General features: G+C 49.4%; 1 protein-coding gene across 4 annotated transcripts in view; it reads left to right on the plus strand.

Annotated features, from left to right (window-relative positions):
* The window catches only part of Btn1a1 (butyrophilin subfamily 1 member A1), a 21,745-nt gene extending 10,393 nt beyond the window's left edge, over nt 1–11,352 (plus strand). Inside the window, exons 1-9 of one of the 4 annotated variants that reach the window (XM_040283643.2) lie at nt 59–2,924; nt 3,283–3,374; nt 5,062–5,188; nt 5,396–5,755; nt 7,498–7,779; nt 8,494–8,643; nt 9,150–9,170; nt 9,253–9,279; nt 9,669–11,352. In XM_040283643.2, coding sequence (XP_040139577.1) covers nt 5,116–5,188; nt 5,396–5,755; nt 7,498–7,779; nt 8,494–8,643; nt 9,150–9,170; nt 9,253–9,279; nt 9,669–10,342 — 1,587 coding nt within the window. In that variant the 5' untranslated portion in view covers nt 59–2,924; nt 3,283–3,374; nt 5,062–5,115 and the 3' untranslated portion in view covers nt 10,343–11,352. Of the gene's footprint in view, nt 1–58; nt 2,925–3,282; nt 3,375–5,061; nt 5,756–7,497; nt 7,780–8,493; nt 8,644–9,149; nt 9,171–9,252; nt 9,280–9,668 lie in introns of those variants that run through there. The other 3 variants (XM_078020657.1, XM_005337073.5, XM_078020656.1) reach the window with 3 other exon arrangements.
* Nucleotides 11,353–15,919: the final 4,567 nt, after the last annotated feature.

Raw genomic sequence — 15,919 nt, forward strand, 5'->3', positions numbered from 1 at the left:
GCTGGCTGGTGGAGCACATGCTCACACATGTGAGGCCCCAGGTCAATCCCCAGCACCACACACGCACACGCACACGCCTGTGGGTCTGAAAGGCAGCTCAGGCTCTGCTGGAGAAGGGAAGGCAGCCCTGGCCAGTCACTCAGTGGAACTGGGGTTCCCCACTTTCCACCTACATGGCTTCATGGCTTCACACACCACCATGCACAAAGACTGTTCTGTGAGTGACGAAGGTGACAGACCACCTGTAACCCCTGCAGTGACCACCTGGACCCTCAGCCGTCCCCACAACCAGCCAGAGCAGCTGCGGCCCCTCCAGCTACGCCTTCTCTGCTGTTCCTCTGGCTTCCTCCTGTTTTTCCCCCTCCTCTTCCTTCTCCTACCCCCCCCCACATCTTTCTGTTAGTTATGGGGATTTCTTGCTTGTTTTTTTTTTCTTTTCTTGTATTATGGGTTGAAACCTGGGTGTTCTATCACTGAGCTACCCCATCCACACACACTTTTTGAGAAAGGCTCAAATAAAAACCTGTGGCCCAGGCAGACCTTGAACACAGGATCCTCCTGCCTCCACCTCCTGAGTAGCTGGATTACCAAGGGCAACGCTGTGCCCAGCTGCTCCTCCTGCTTCCTAATAAAAAGCACTGGGACACCGAGTCCTAGAATTTACCCCTAGTTCTTGACAGCATTCATGCAGAGCAAAGCCCTTGCTTCCTTAACTATCCCCTAAATCACCAGCTACAAGCCTTCCTCTTATAAGAAATTCTTCCCTGTTCTCTGAGTCAGACTCTTGCTTCCAGTTCTGAGGACCCCTCCACAGGGTATGGGATTCATGCAGCTCCCAGGACTCCCAGGAGCCCACCTGAAGGGGCAGCAGTCAGAACCCCACTGCCAGCCTGCGGGCACTCACGCTACCTGCCCCAAAGTTGGCCCTGGACTTCCATTTCCCAGGGCTTCCATTTCTGAAGCCAAAAGGAACTTCCTGCAGCATTCTAAGAAAAAGAAGAAAAAAAACTGAAACAAAAAGCATGTTCATGATTTTTTGATCATTTTTTGACAATCAGCTATTCACAGAAGGGAACAGTTGCTTCATTGTCTGTTTTATGAACACAGCCATCTTCCTTCCCACATCGTAACACAAACCATTATTAGTTCAGTTTCATTCATTGGAAGTTGGAGCTTTTCTCCCAATTATCATAAACAATAAGCATTTTAGGAAGCCTCTGCCGTTGTGTGAAGGCTACCTCTTCTTCACACTCCCACAGGTTCTGAGCCTCAGGACACGTGAAAGTGAGAAGCCTTTGACAGCTTTTCCAACCTTGAAGAGCACACAAAGAAAAGGCACCAGGCTAGTTGTTTCAACCTCTTCCTGGGAACCAGCAGTTCTCTTGGAAGAGACATTTCTGTTTCCTCAAGTGGCCTGAGGGCATATTGTGGCTGATAATTTGGAGGGAGGGAATGTGTTTGGGTGGACAGCAAGGGAACAGGCCTGGAGCTGGTATTTGAGACCAGTGAGAGTCCTTCTCACTCTTCTCACTCTCTCACATTGCTCAGCCTCCTCCCTCTCTGTCTCCTCTCTCTCCTTCCCTGCAGGCCATTCCCATGCACACTGATGGCTCCCTGCACCTCTAGAATGTCCCCAGTGAGTGGCGAGATTTCAGTTCTCTTCCCCCTCTATGACAATTCTGACTTGGGGGTTTACTAGTCCTACCCAGTCACTTAGGATCTGCAGCAAAACGGAGCCCATGATACTAGCCCAAGTGTGCCCACGCCCTTTACTGGCTCTTCCCTGACCCTGTAATGCCAGATTCGTGGGACCCCAATAGACTTCCAGGAGCCGAATCCGATGCAATCACAAAAGAGTCTATTTCAAGCTGGAGCCTGGACTCTCAACCGTTCCCCATGCATCAGTCCCAGGGAGTGAGTCCCCGGTCATTTGTCCAGTGAGATTTTATAGGTTTTGGGTGGATACTCTATGTGTCACAACATCACACAGCAAATCATTCCACTCTGTGGGAAAGTCAAACAACAACTCTTAACATTGATTAGCACATTCACTGGCGGGAACAAGTTGGGTAGGGGTGACTGGTTAGTACAAGAAGGGGTGCCTTTGAACTGATTGGTTTAGGCCACGAGAAGAGTACGTGCTGAACTACATGGTTTCCCAACATGTTATCAACCACCATAAACTACTGGGGGGTCATCTGGCATCCCAGGTATTTCCCTGTCTCATGCTGATTGGAGGTTACTAGGGGGTTGCTATGGGTCCTCACTTAGCCTGAGTCAGGGACACCTGCTGCAGCAGACCTCTCCTATTATTTGTAGATAAACAACTCAGCAGGTGGGTATGTGCCTAGGAGTGCTCCATGGGTTTTTCCAAGCCCTTTCCTTGGACAGGCTTTGCTCTGAGGTAGAGGCTGATTTCTCAAAAATGGAGTCACAACAGTTTCTCAACCCGTTTCTTCAGTTCCTCACAGTGTTCTGGGTGATCACCCCCCCACACAAGATTAACTGCACCAGAATCTTTGTCTCAGGGTCTACTTTTAGGGGAAGCCAAACAACGACAGACATGCCAAGGAAACGCAGTGGCAGCTGTGGTGCTGGGGACTGGGGCCTTGTGCATAAGGCACGCACTCTACAAAGAGCGATATCCTGAGCCCCCAAGCGACTGTGATTCTGGTGGTCAGGGGAAACAGAGAGTTTTATTGTTTTGTTTTGGATTTGGTCTTTTTTTGGGGGAGGGGTACCAGAATTGAACCCAGGTACACTTAACCACTGAGTCGCATCTCCAGACCTTTTTATTTTTATTTTGAGACAGGGTCTTCCTAAGTTGCTTACGCCCTTGCTAAGTTGCTGAGATTGGCATCAAACTTGTGATCCTCCTGCCTCAGCCTCCTGACTATAATCCCTCCAACTGTCTAGGATTACAGGTGAGCACCACCACACCCAGCATACAAATTATTCTTAAACATAAATTGACCAAAATTGACAATACATGCATGAATTCAGATTTAAAGACCCCAAATATTTTATGATGATATCCATTTCCCCTAAATGTGAATAAGAAGAGCACTTCCTTTCTGATTGACATTCATATGTGCCGGATTTTCAAGCAAAAAGTGACACAGATTTGTGTTTGGGACCCTCATTCTCCTAGAAGTGTGGTGGGTACACTGAAGAAATCACCTTTTGTCTGAATCATAACCCTAATAAAAGGCAAACAGTGAAACTGGGAAGGACTTCTATCATAAACAAAATACAGTGTTGTAAACTTTAATTTCTAAACAGATGACACAGATTGGTAAGAAACAGCACCAAGATCAGTCTTTAAAATCGTGGGCAACTGGCCTGAAAAGCTCATTTCTGGGAAATATTTAATGGTAAGTTAGCACATGAAAAATGACCAGCCTCACTACCATATGAAGGCATAGCATAATAAAAAAATGATCTGATAAAATTGCCCATCCCCATGCTGGGACTCTGGGATAACTGCCCTTGACGCTGGCCAGGATCAGGCGAGGACACTCTGTTGAAGTGTGATATGATGGCTCCACATTTTAGAAGGGTTTTGGCAACAGACCCACACTGTGTGACCCAGTGACTCTATTTCTGGAAATTTACCAGGTGGTTTATCAGGAAGTTAACAACATTGTGAGCAAAGGCTTATGTATAAAGTACACTATTTTAATGGGAGAAAAAGAACAATCTTGACAATCATGCAACTATTAATGATGTTTCAAATTGTGCAGAAAACCTTTTTGATTATTTTTACCATCTCTATAAGGACACAATAAATACTGGAAGGAAATACACCAACATAAAGCTATCTTTAGTTTGTGGATTAAGGGTGATTTTCACTTTATAAAAACATTTTTCTATATTTTTCAATGTTTCCATAACATTAACAGGTTTAGTCCAAAATAAGGGCTTGCTGGCAGGAGGCGACTTTGGGCTGGGGGCTGAGTGACCCCTCCCCAACTGGCACCTTTCTGCCTTCCGTCAAGGTTGGCTCCCAGGATTGTGCCACCAGCCCAGTGGGTTCAGTGGGCACCCAGGAAGGAGAGGGCTGCCAAGCACCTTGGCTTCTGCCCTTCACTTATCAACTCACAGAATAATAACAGGGGAGCAGTTTGCCTTGTGCTGAGCCGGGATAGTGTGCTAAGCCCTTGGCCTGCTTGATCTCAGGTGCTCTGAAGGCCTCCAGCAGCCAGGGGACACAATCCACTAGGCATAGGAGGAGGATTAGCTGGAGAAGGTTTCATGTCTCTTTTCATGTTTCCTTGGCCCTCTTCCTTTTGCTTCCACCCGCTTTATTGAGTCCAACTCAACATGTCTATCCCGCTCTCTAAGGGAAGGGTGGCAGATCCATGGCTCCCCTCTCTGGAAACCCTTTTTTTCCAAAGCAAATTCAGCAGGCCAGCTGGCAGCAGGCTTCCCGAGGGCCCGCCCCCTTCCTTCTGCCAGGGCTTTTAACTTTTGCACCCGGGGCCATGACCAGCTTCTTCAGTTGGCAGCAGTGGCTCCCTGTGCCTTGTCCTCCAGGACCATCGGGTTGGTAGGTGTCCCCTGGTGTGAGCTGGGAGGGCACAGTTCTCTCCCTCCTGCTCCTTCCTCTGTCCCTGGCCGTAGGCCTTCCGAACTTCCAGAATCACCCCTTTCTTGCTCCATCTCCTCCCATCTTTTTCTTTGTTCTCCATTCCATTTCCTTTGTCTCCATGGCTTTATGTGTGTCATCATTTCTAAAAGCAAATAGCAAATTGTTGTATTGTGAGGAAGACTTTTCCTTCTTAATGCAGTGGTTCCAAGATTTGTTCCTTTATAATCAACTTATTGAAGGGCTCTATGAATCACGAGTCCCTTCTTAATACTAGGTGAGTTGGGGACCAAGGACCCAGATTGTTGTCCCTGCAGTGCTTGACCAAGCTTAGGGAGGTGTGCAGGCAGGTGCTGATGGCGAGAGGGGGCACAGCGGGCTTCAGCTGCGACCACTCCAGCCTTGGTTTGGGGGGGGCTGAGGAGCACGCGGTCTGCCCACCCATAGTTTTTTTCCTGAACATTCTTCTCCAGGCCGAAGCTCCTGGATGAGCGCATCAGCACCCTGCAGTCGCAGAAAGGTCAGCGATGGTCCGGAAATCCTGCCTCCCCAGGTGTCTGCTCACCCTCGTGCTCCTGCAGCTGCCCAAGCTGGATTCAGGTAGGTCTCCCTGCCCCTCGCTCTGTGTCCTGCAGGGTTGAAACGTCCCAGTACATGTAAAAGACACCATTTGGTTCCCCCAAGCCATGTCCAGCGGGCTGGATGGACCTGCTCAGCTTGTCGAGGGCATGGAGGCCCTGCAGGGGCCTGTGATCCTGGGCTGCATCGCCCCCAGTCTCATCGCTCTGACTCCGCTCACTCTGACAGCTCACTTTGATGTGATGGGGCCCCCGGAGCCCATCCTGGCCATGGTGGGAGCAGACGCCGAGCTGCCCTGTCACCTCTCCCCAAACGTGAGCGCCGAGCACATGGAGCTGCGGTGGTTCCGACGGACGCCGTCGCCCGCCGTGTTCCTGTACCAGGCGCCGCAGGAGCAGGAGCGGGAGCCGGAGCGGGAGCTGCTGCCAGAGTACCGCGGCCGGGTGGCGCTGCGGCGCGACGACATCGCCGCGGGGCGCGCGGCCCTGCGGATCTGCGGCGTCCGCGCCTCGGACGAGGGCGAGTACCGCTGCTTGTTCAGGGACAACGCCAGCTACGACGAGGCCATAGTGCACCTCCGAGTGGCAGGTGAGAGGCAGCGGGGTGACGGCCCGGGACCCCCGTGGTGAGCGGGTTACTTCGGGAACCACGCGGTTCCTTCCAGGTGCGGGGTCGGCACGCCTGGGGGGCCGGGCGCCAGCTGTAGGGGACAGCAAGCGGAATGCCCTCCCCTGTATTCAGCCGCCTGCTGCCCCCTCCCTCAGCGACAGGATAAGCACCTAGGATGTAATGGCCGTAGCATTCTGTCATATGAGGCCACCGTCATTACTCGACCAGCTCCCAGAATCAGATTTTGAAGATGTGTCTATTTTTCATCATTATCTAAGGCTGCAGTGAGCATCCCATATACTTGAGGCTCCTTTGTGGATTAGTCTCCGAGGACTGGTTTCCTAAGATCCTCGACCATGGCCTTTTCCTAACACTTTTCACATACCTGCACAAGTTTCTTTTTTTTCTTCAAGCCTAAATTCTGGGTGAAATACCAAGGAGAGTGGTTAGCTTTCTGGAGGACAGTAAGCACTGAGGTCTGACTTTCCACTCACCAGTGGTGATTGCATCAAGGAAATCTTCCTGATCTACTGTAAAACCCAGGAAGCATTTATTCCACATGATTTTGCAAAAATGAAATAAAATTAGACAACACATGAAAAACTGCTTTGTCAACTATAAGGCAAAATTAGGATATCCTCGTAAGATATTATGACCATGTCTTGAACTAATCTAAATGCATAATACACAAATATATTCTCATATGTAACATGTATAACTCTTTTTTTTTTTTTTTTGTACTAGGGATTGAACCTGGGACACTAAGCCACTTAAACACATCCCCAGCCCTTTTCAAGTTTTTATTTGTTGAGACTGGCCTTCAACTTGCAATCCTCCTGCCTCAGGCTCCCCAGTCCATGGGATTACAGGCTCCAGCCACCACACCCAGCTCTCATTTCACTTTTAGGGAAGACTATCTTAAAGTTTAAGGATGGTGATAAAAGCCTACACATTTGATGCCATAAAACTGTTGTTATCTTTTATGAGGGTCAGATATCTGTGAGAATCTGATGCTAGTGGTAGTCCCTTTCAAGACAAAAATACACATTCTTACTAAACACACAAATTCAGAATATAGACAATCATGGACATGTATTTCAGGTTACTTCTTTGGAGCTCTGTTTTTTTTTTTTCTGTACCCTGTGGAATTTTTTTTTTTTAAGAATTAAGCTAGATAGGTAGGAAAAACAACTTTATATTGGTTTCTGTGAAGCATAATTGTGTGGGGAAAGGTGAGGTTGGAGCAATTTAAGAAAATTCCTGAATCAGCATCATGGGTAAAGAAGCTTAAGCTTTGATCCACAGTCAACTGCGAGCCTCCTTTCTCCTGCAGAACACCACTTCCATCCATCTTTAAATATTCCAGTGCTAGTTCTCCTCCTTCCCAGACCCTTCTTGTAATACTGCTAACCAAGGAGCTCTTTTGCAGATCTGGAGCTCCCAGTCCAGGCCAACTGTGAGGCAGTTCCTGCTGGCTGAAAAGCTCCCCCAGGTCTGCCCATTGAGCTCCTTCCTGCTCACACTTCAAAAACTAGGTGCTAATAAGATACCCTCCTCTGATAAGGTGAATGAAATTCCTTTCACTGACACCTCAGTCTCCTGGTGTAGTGAAATGTGGAGAGGAACTCCCAATCCACTTTGCCTCTCTCTCTTTCTCAAACTGGAATTGTGAGTCTGCAGCAGGCACCACTGAGAGATTAAGCCCGCTTCTCCCTCCTCAGCTCTGGGCTCCGAGCCTCACATCACCATGGAAGTTCAGGAGAGTGGAGAGGTCCGGCTGGAGTGCACCTCCGTGGGGTGGTACCCAGAGCCCCAGGTGCAGTGGAGATCTGCCAAGGAAGAGAAGTTCCTGTCCACAACAGAGTCCAGAAGTCCTGACGAGGAAGGCCTGTTCACTGTGGCAGCCTCAGTGACCCTCAGGGACAACTCCATGGACAGTATGTCCTGCTGCATCCGGAACCTCCTTCTTGGCCAGGAGAAGGAAGTAGGGATTTCCATTCCAGGTGAGTAGAACCAGTGCTGACTCCTGTGTGGACACAACCTCAGGGTTCCCTGACCTGGAACCTGCCCCAATGTGACTTCCTGGTGGAGCTGCCCTCTTTCCCATCTGAGCCCCACCAGCCTCTTCAGAAGAATAAAAATTCAGAAGTCACAAATTCTACCTCTCTTTCATGTAGTCTCAGGCTTTCCATTTTAGGAGATCTACTTGAGATGGAGAAGCTCTGGGCCTGTGGCCTTCCTGACCGAGGTCCTTCTTGCCTTGAGTAAATAAGGAGACTACTTTTCTGGTCTTACCCTTTCCACCCTTGCCCTCCCATCCAGGGCTCCTCAAGGCTCCCACTCGTCCCTGGATGCCAGCTCTGCCTCAGGCAATGAGTCTCGCTCTGTCACACACAGAAGTGACCCTTCTCCTTCCTTGTTGACCTCCCACATCCCCCTGAAGTAGGAATTCTGTAGGAACACAACTTGGTCCATACAATCCTTTAGTCCACGTGTCCTGACCCCAAATGACTCGGTTCTTCTTCTCCTTCTCTGCTCTTTCTTGCCCAAGATCAAAACTTCCTGAAAAGCTTAGAGAGGCATTGGAGGGATTGTTTGTGCCATGGCAGGGATGGAAGGGACCCACTCTGTCTCCTCTTCCGCCTCCATCTGGCATCAGGAGACGAGTGGGACCTGCTCTGCTTTCGGCCAATGTTCCTCTGGGGACTTTGTTTCAGCTCCCATCTCCCCCAGGCTGACTCCCTGGATGGTGTCTGTGGCGGTCATCCTTGTGGTCTTAGGGCTGCTCACCATTGGATCCATATTTTTCATCTGGAGACTGTACAAGGAGAGATCCAGAGAGAGGAGGAGCAAATTCAGCTCTACAGGCAAGTCCTAGATCCTAAATGGGCTGCTCACCAGGGGTGCTTCAGAGGAAGGTTGGGTCCATGCCCACCCATTAGGACGACTTCCAACAGGAAGACCCTCGATTCTAGAATTCCCAAAGTCAGAAGAAATGTTAAGGCTTCTGAAATCATAGATACTTACAATGAAGAGAAGTCTGGGCCACAGGCAGAGTCAAACCGTTCCAACTGGCATTTGAGACCTGAATTTACTTACCACCCTTTCTCAGCCCAACCCCACCTCTAACTCAATTTCCCAGTAAGGATCTTATCATGGAAGATCTGATCTCAAGCCAGTAGGAACTTCCTGATTACTTCTCAGAAAACAAGACAGAACAAAGCCCTGTTGTAGGTTGCTGGTGGTATTTCAGTAGTCAGGTAGTCAGTTGTAAGTTAAACAGCTCCTTCTTTATGGGTCCCCTGTACCAGTCCCATCCCCTCCCTCAAGTCCATTATAAAAAGCCACTGAGGTGATTTTGTTTGTTTTCCAGAGAAACTCCTGGAAGAGCTCAGTAAGTTCTGCCTCTTGTTATTTCATCCAGTTTTTTCACTCTTGTTCAAAACCAATTGCTGATAGTCTCTCTTTCTTTGCAGATTGGAAAAAGGTGGCATTGCATGCAGGTCAGTGACTCAGGACTTCTCCAGGTCCCACTCCAGGAATTCAGTGTCCTGTGAGACGTGGACTTGAGAACATTAACATTAACATTCACTTAGTGAGGAGGCTAGGAAGGGGACCTTGATGGCACATGGCCGTGACACTTTCCTTGAGCCCCTAGCAGAACCCTGGAAGATGGCTAGGATGCCAGTCCCTTCCTACAGTGTCTCTTTGGGGACAATCAGCTCTTAACCATACTGTGGCTGCTGATCAGAGGGAGCAGACACCTGGGAGGCCAGACAGGTCTCCAGACCTGCACAGGAGACCACCAAGTCAGCCCACTGCTGTTTCTTTGGAGAAGGGAGGACAGGTCCTGTGACTGACTGCCACTGACGGTCACACTCTCTGTCTCTAGTTGATGTGACTCTGGATCCAGACACAGCCCACCCTCACCTTTTTCTGTACGAAGACGCAAAATCTGTTCGACTGGAGGATTCACGCCAGAAGCTGCCTGAGAATCCAGAGAGATTTGACTCGTGGCCGTGTGTGCTGGGCCGAGAGGCCTTCACGGAGGGGCGGCATTACTGGGAGGTGGAGGTGGGGGACAGGACCGACTGGGCCATCGGCGTGTGCAGGGAGAATGTGATGAAGAAGGGGTTTGACCCCATGACCCCTGAAAACGGGTTCTGGGCTGTGGAGCTCTATGGGAATGGATACTGGGCCCTCACCCCTCTTCGGACCCCTCTCCCATTAGCAGGCCCCCCTCGCCGGGTTGGGATTTTCCTGGACTACGAATCGGGAGACATCTCCTTCTACAACATGACTGACGGGTCGCACATCTACACCTTCCCTGGCATCTCCTTCTCTGGCCCCCTCAGGCCCTTCTTTTGCCTGTGGTCCTGCGGGAAAAAGCCCCTGACCATCTGCCCAGTGTCTGAAGGGCCTGAGGGGGTTACAGTCATCCCTGAAGCCCAGAACCTTTCCCAGGACATCCCACTGTCCCGTGTGGGGCAGGACTCTGCCTCTGGGGACACACACACTCTCCGTTCTAAACTCATCTCTTCCCAGCCCAGCCGAGGGGCACCTTAGGAAATGACCGGCTCAGCCACCTTCCCGAGCCCCTCCCCCACCTGGCAGCCCTTTGGTGGGAGCAGGGAGCAGGGCCTTCCCAGTCTGCTTCGGCACCAGGACTGGGGGGTGAAGAGCTGACTCCTACGCGCTCCAGTGCTCTCCTGTCGCTGGAGACGGGAACCTGTGGGGAGGAGGACAGCTCAGGGAGGGACAGGTCCACACGGGGGTGTGGCAGAAACACTTGGCGTCCAGAATACAGGTTTGAAGCAAGCAGAAAGCTCAGGGGGTTCGGGAAAGAAAGATCTTAGGCTAACATCCATAAAGAAGGCTGGAGGGGACATGATGGTGGAAGGAAAGAGGCCCCTGGATTTGCAGGTATGTATCTCACCTTCCAAGCTCTGCCCCACAGGATAGAGGACCTACTTTTATGGGGGTGGAGCTGTGGGAAAGGAGGAAGGGGAGGAGCTTAGAGGAGCAGGGGTGAGGGGTTGGACAGAAGGTGCGACGGGAGAGAACGGTTGGACCAAACTCAGGCCTGTGCATAGCCTCGGGCCCTGCTCCTCTCTGGGCACCCTCCTGACTGGCCCTGGCCTGGGTCAGACCTGACTCTCCTTGTTGACTGCACACGTTTCCCGTGCTCTTCTTTTTGATGTAGACCCTTCTTCTGTGACATCGCCACATTATAGACACTTTTCAGCCTCGTGCCCCCTCAGTCCTCACCTGTGTCCAAGCCCCACACACGCCTTTGGTCAGCGCCAGTCACCACCCATTTCCAGCCGAGCCAGTTCCCACAGGCTGCCTGTCCTGGGGGTGCCCCGAAGGCTGCACCGTGGTGCTCGGTGCAGCTGGGATAACCATGCCTCTCCTGGTCTCCTGGTCCCCTGAGCAGGCTCCTGCGAGTGGCTTGTCTTGCCAAAGGCCTGCAATTGTGTCCAGGTGCCGCCTTCCATTTCCACTGTGTCTCTAGCTCCCAGCGAGAGCCTTGCCCAGGGTCCTTGCCTAATAAAGAAGTCTGTGTAATTGCTGAAGGCAGCCTCTTACCTTTCTTTATCACAATTACTGAGAGTGAAACCAAACAGGAAAGAAACCTGGGTGGGGATGCAGCAGGCCAGAGCAGAGCCATTGTATGGGATCCCAGGACAGCAGCGGGCGGGGGCTGCTCCCGAGGGTCCAACTGCCTACCAAAGCCACAGTGCCCAGTGCTGCCTCCTCTGGTTCCTGTTCGGGTGGTGGCTCCACTTCTACTACCATAAGAGTAAGGGCCCTGATGCTGGGGAGGGAAGCCACCTCTCCAAGTAAATCAGCATTTTCCAGAGAGGAAGAAAGCTTGGGGAATTTTTATGGCTTGTGCCTTGTTGTTATTATTATTTTAAAGCATGGTGATCTGTGGAAACTTGCCCCAGGGAGGCTCCAACCGTGAAGCCCTGGTGGTTCCAGGAGGTGCTCACCTTCCTCCCTGCCCCAGGGAGGACCAGGAACAGAGGCTCTGATCTGAATGTCACTCACCCGGCCAAAGGGGCAGATGTGAAGCTCTGAAGGTTCACCAAATGCGGGACATCATCTCATTCCATTTGCACCACATTCCATTTCTTTTTCTTTTTTTTTCACATTCCATTTCTCATGGTTAATCTAAAACCCAGCTTTTCTAAATTTTCAATACCTGTGAACCTCAACGAGGATCGTGCCCAAGAGCCAGTCATTGTCGCACAGGCAGAGATTCTGAAAACCAGACAGAATTTCACCACACTCACTGAACTTCAAGCTAAATGCAATCTGGTCTACCCCTTTACCCACCTTGTCACTTTCCTGGCCCCACTCCATTTGTTTTCCTCCTGGCTTTAACATTCTCCTGCTGATTTGGGAGTAAACACCCGAGGAACAATATATACATAATCACATTTCCACACAGGCATGACTCGATTATTTTTAAAAGAAACTACATGGGCTTATAAACCTGGAGACCACAGAAGTTTTGCTCTGGGAATTGTTCAAGAGGAAAATACAGTCGAAGTTTAGGATTGGAAGAGACTGTTTACTCCAATCCCTCCTTTGAAGAGGTGAGGACAGTAAGACAGAAGGAATGAAGCGTTTTGGTTAAATCACACAGTAGGTGCCAGCCAGGCCAGCATCCAAAGGCAGGTGTCCTTGCTATCGCTGTGCAAGACAAACTGCACTGAGGGTCCTGCAGGGCACAGAGGACAGAAAAGTTAATGCAGGCTCTGGGGCTCCAGGAACCTCCTTGGACACACAGCCAAGGCAGTACACATTGGCTCAGGAGACTCTTAGGCCCAGCGAGGGACCCGAGAAGCAGAGGAACCCATGCTTCCTTTGACCTACACCAGGGTCTGCACCTGGGGAACCAGAAAAAAATGGGCTCTGCTTGAGTCCATTTTCTTTTGGGGACTGGGGGTTAGGAATTGAACTCTGGGGCACGCAATCACCGAGCCACATCCCCAGCCTTTTTTTTTTTTTTTTTGTATTTTTAAAATTTAGAGACAGGGTCTCCCCAAGTTGCCTAACACTTTGCTGTTGCTGCTGCTGGCTTTGAACTCTCGATCCTCTTGCCAAGCTGCTGGGATTACAGGTGTGTGCCACCACGCCTGGCTTTGAGTCCATTTTCTGCTACTATAATGAACACCTGAAACCAAGCAACTTATAAAGAATAGCAGTTTACCTGGCTGTTGGTTCTGGAGCCTGGGAAGTCCCAGAGATGGCTCCAGTATCTGGTGAGGGCGACGTGCTGTATGAAATGAGGGTGAGGCAGAGCGCTTGATTTTTTAGCAAAATCACTCCCCATGAGGGCTGATCCATTAATCCCTGAATGCATTAATCCACTCATAAGGGCAGACTATTTATGTCCTGATCTCCTCTCGAATTCCATTAACACATGACTTTGGGACTAGGGAATGTGGCTTAGAGGCAGAGTGCTTGTCTAGCATGTATGAGGCCCTGGGCTCCATCCTCAGCACGGCCTCCCAGAAATACAGCTTTGTGGACCTTAAGGGTCACTAAGGGTCAAGTTCAAACCATGGCAGGCTCCTCCCTCCATCGATCCCAGCCCTGGAGCACCCAGAGTTTTCCTTTGTTGGTCCCATACTCAAACACTACTTCAGCCGCTTGCCCCACACGTTCTCCTCCCAGGAGAACATTCATCTCTGTTTTAAAAGCATTCATTCATGTTGAACTTGAACTTTTAAATTCAGAGAAAAACACAGTCCAAATGTCTTTTAAACACTTAGGAAACTCAAGCAATTGCACTGCTGGTTTAATAAGAATGAACATCCCAAAATGTATCTGTAAAATTTACCCGGAGTAGGAGCTCGGGTTGTGGCTCAGCGGTAGGGAACTTGCCTAGCATGTGTGAGGCCCTGGGTTTGATCCTCACACCACGTAAAATAAAGGTTCAACTACAACCAAATATATACATACACACACACACACACACACACTATATTTGTATATATATACTACATATACTAGATATAATATATATTCTGTAAATATATATTATATATATACTATACTATATATATTATACTAAATATATATACTATACTAAATATATATATATATATGTTTATTTTTTTATTTTTTTGTAAAAATATTTATTTATTTATTAGCGGACACAACATCTTTGTTTGTATGTGGTGCTGGAGGATCGAACCCAGGCCGCACGCATGCCAGTGCTACCGCTTGAGCCACATCCCCAGCCCTATATATATGTTTATATCTTACCCAGAATAGACCAGGCTGCCACAGGAACCCCCCTCTGAGATAAAAAAGAAAAGGATCTTGGATTTTAATCAATCTCTGACTCCTTTTCCTTCCCTTTCCCCTGGATGTTCAAGGAAAATGTCCCCAGGGCCCAGGACTGAGCTGGTGGTGGATTCTTAGGGGACACCATGTCCTTGGTCCCCGTGATGCACTCCCATCCTCTCTGTGTGCCTCCCCCTCAGGAAGAACTTATGTGATAAGCTGAGACCTGCCAGTCTTTCCTCTTCAGGGGCACATCTGTCAGAAATGCTGCTCTGGACAGGAACAGGAAGATGACCAGTCTCACAGCTGTGACCCTTCTGAAGCGGGGAATTGTCCTCACCAGTGTGGGCCTTAGTCACCTGAGGCTGCCAGTGATACTAGGATTCAGCAGTAGCCCGGAGCCCTCTTCCACCTCCACAGGTTACTGACCCAAGGATGACAAGACTTGATTTTCCTTTTAAAACAGAAACAGTTGTTCCATGGCACCACTGAAGATCAGGCTAAGGGTGAAATACACTAAAATGATAACTGACTTCATTTCACACGACCAGGTGCCAGCTCTGACCACATGTTGGGGCAGGTGTCTGCCTCCGTGTAACCGTCTCTGGGAGTGAACTGAGCCCAGACTTCAGTTCAAAAGAGAAGAGGACTTAGGACCTCCCTCTCCGGGCCAACAGCAGTTCCTCCTGGCTCCAGGCACAGCTCAGCTCAGTCTCTTCTGCTCCCATGCAGCACATTGGCTCCTTCCATTCGCCCTTGTGAGAGCACAGTTGCCAACCCCCTCCTGCTTCATTCACTCCTCCCCTCATTTTATCATCTAACAATGAAAATAATGTGTTTTCCTGAAAACACATGAAAATTTATCCCCAAATAATTTAATTTTATAAAATTAAAAATATCCCCAAATCTCATCACATGAATATGAACATTGCCAAGATTTGGATTTATCCTCCTTTAAAAAAAAAAAAATCTAAGCCAGGCACAGTGGTGCATACCTGTAATGCCAGGGATTCGGAAGACTAAAGCAGGAGGATAGCAGGTTTGAGGCCAGCCTCAGAAACTTAGCAAGGCCCTAAGCAATTTAGAGACCCTGTCTCATAATAAAAAATAAAAAGGGCTGGGGATGTGGCTCCACAATTAAGCACTCTTGAGTTAAATCCCAGGTACAAAAAAAAAAAAAAAAAAAACCTCTTCTATATTTCAACGGACTTTAATTGCCTATTGGGGAATGAATTTCACTGCAGTGTGAATGCTTCCTGGTGTAGATGTGGTAGCTATGCGAGACACAGAAGGAGACTTAAGAAGGCCATGTGAATTGGTGGAAGGTGAGTGACATGCACTCGGAAACTGAAAGACAGACTGGCCCAGTTTGATGCCTCCTTTTAAGATTGAGGGTCCTTATTTTTATGCCATGTGACATAGAGGTAGATGTCACTCAAGTCTGTTGTTGCCTTCTCCCCTCTGGCGAGGTCTCCCAGATTTTGGATGGAAGCATGGTCATTGGGAATACAGCCAACATGTCCCCACGACCCTAGCATCTAGGTATGCCCACAGACTGTGGGCTGGTGAGTGGAATGTGAAAGGCAAGAGAGCCAGGCTGCCTCAGGGTCATGCCTTCAAAGGCAGACACCTGGGCTCCCTTCTGTGCATTCTGGGCTGGCCCTGTGGACTCATCTTAGATATGGCCATGTGAGCAACTGGCCAACACTGAGATGGCCCCTGACAGTTTCACCAGCAGAGTCTTCTTGGTATTTCCAGAAGAGAAATATGTTTCTTTTTGCCTCACTCAAGCCACAGTTATTTTGAAACTTTCTTAAATGTATCTGGAGCCGTATTCTA

Source organism: Ictidomys tridecemlineatus, chromosome 8 (genome assembly GCF_052094955.1).
Source record: "Ictidomys tridecemlineatus isolate mIctTri1 chromosome 8, mIctTri1.hap1, whole genome shotgun sequence".
Lineage (NCBI taxonomy): Eukaryota > Metazoa > Chordata > Mammalia > Rodentia > Sciuridae > Ictidomys > Ictidomys tridecemlineatus.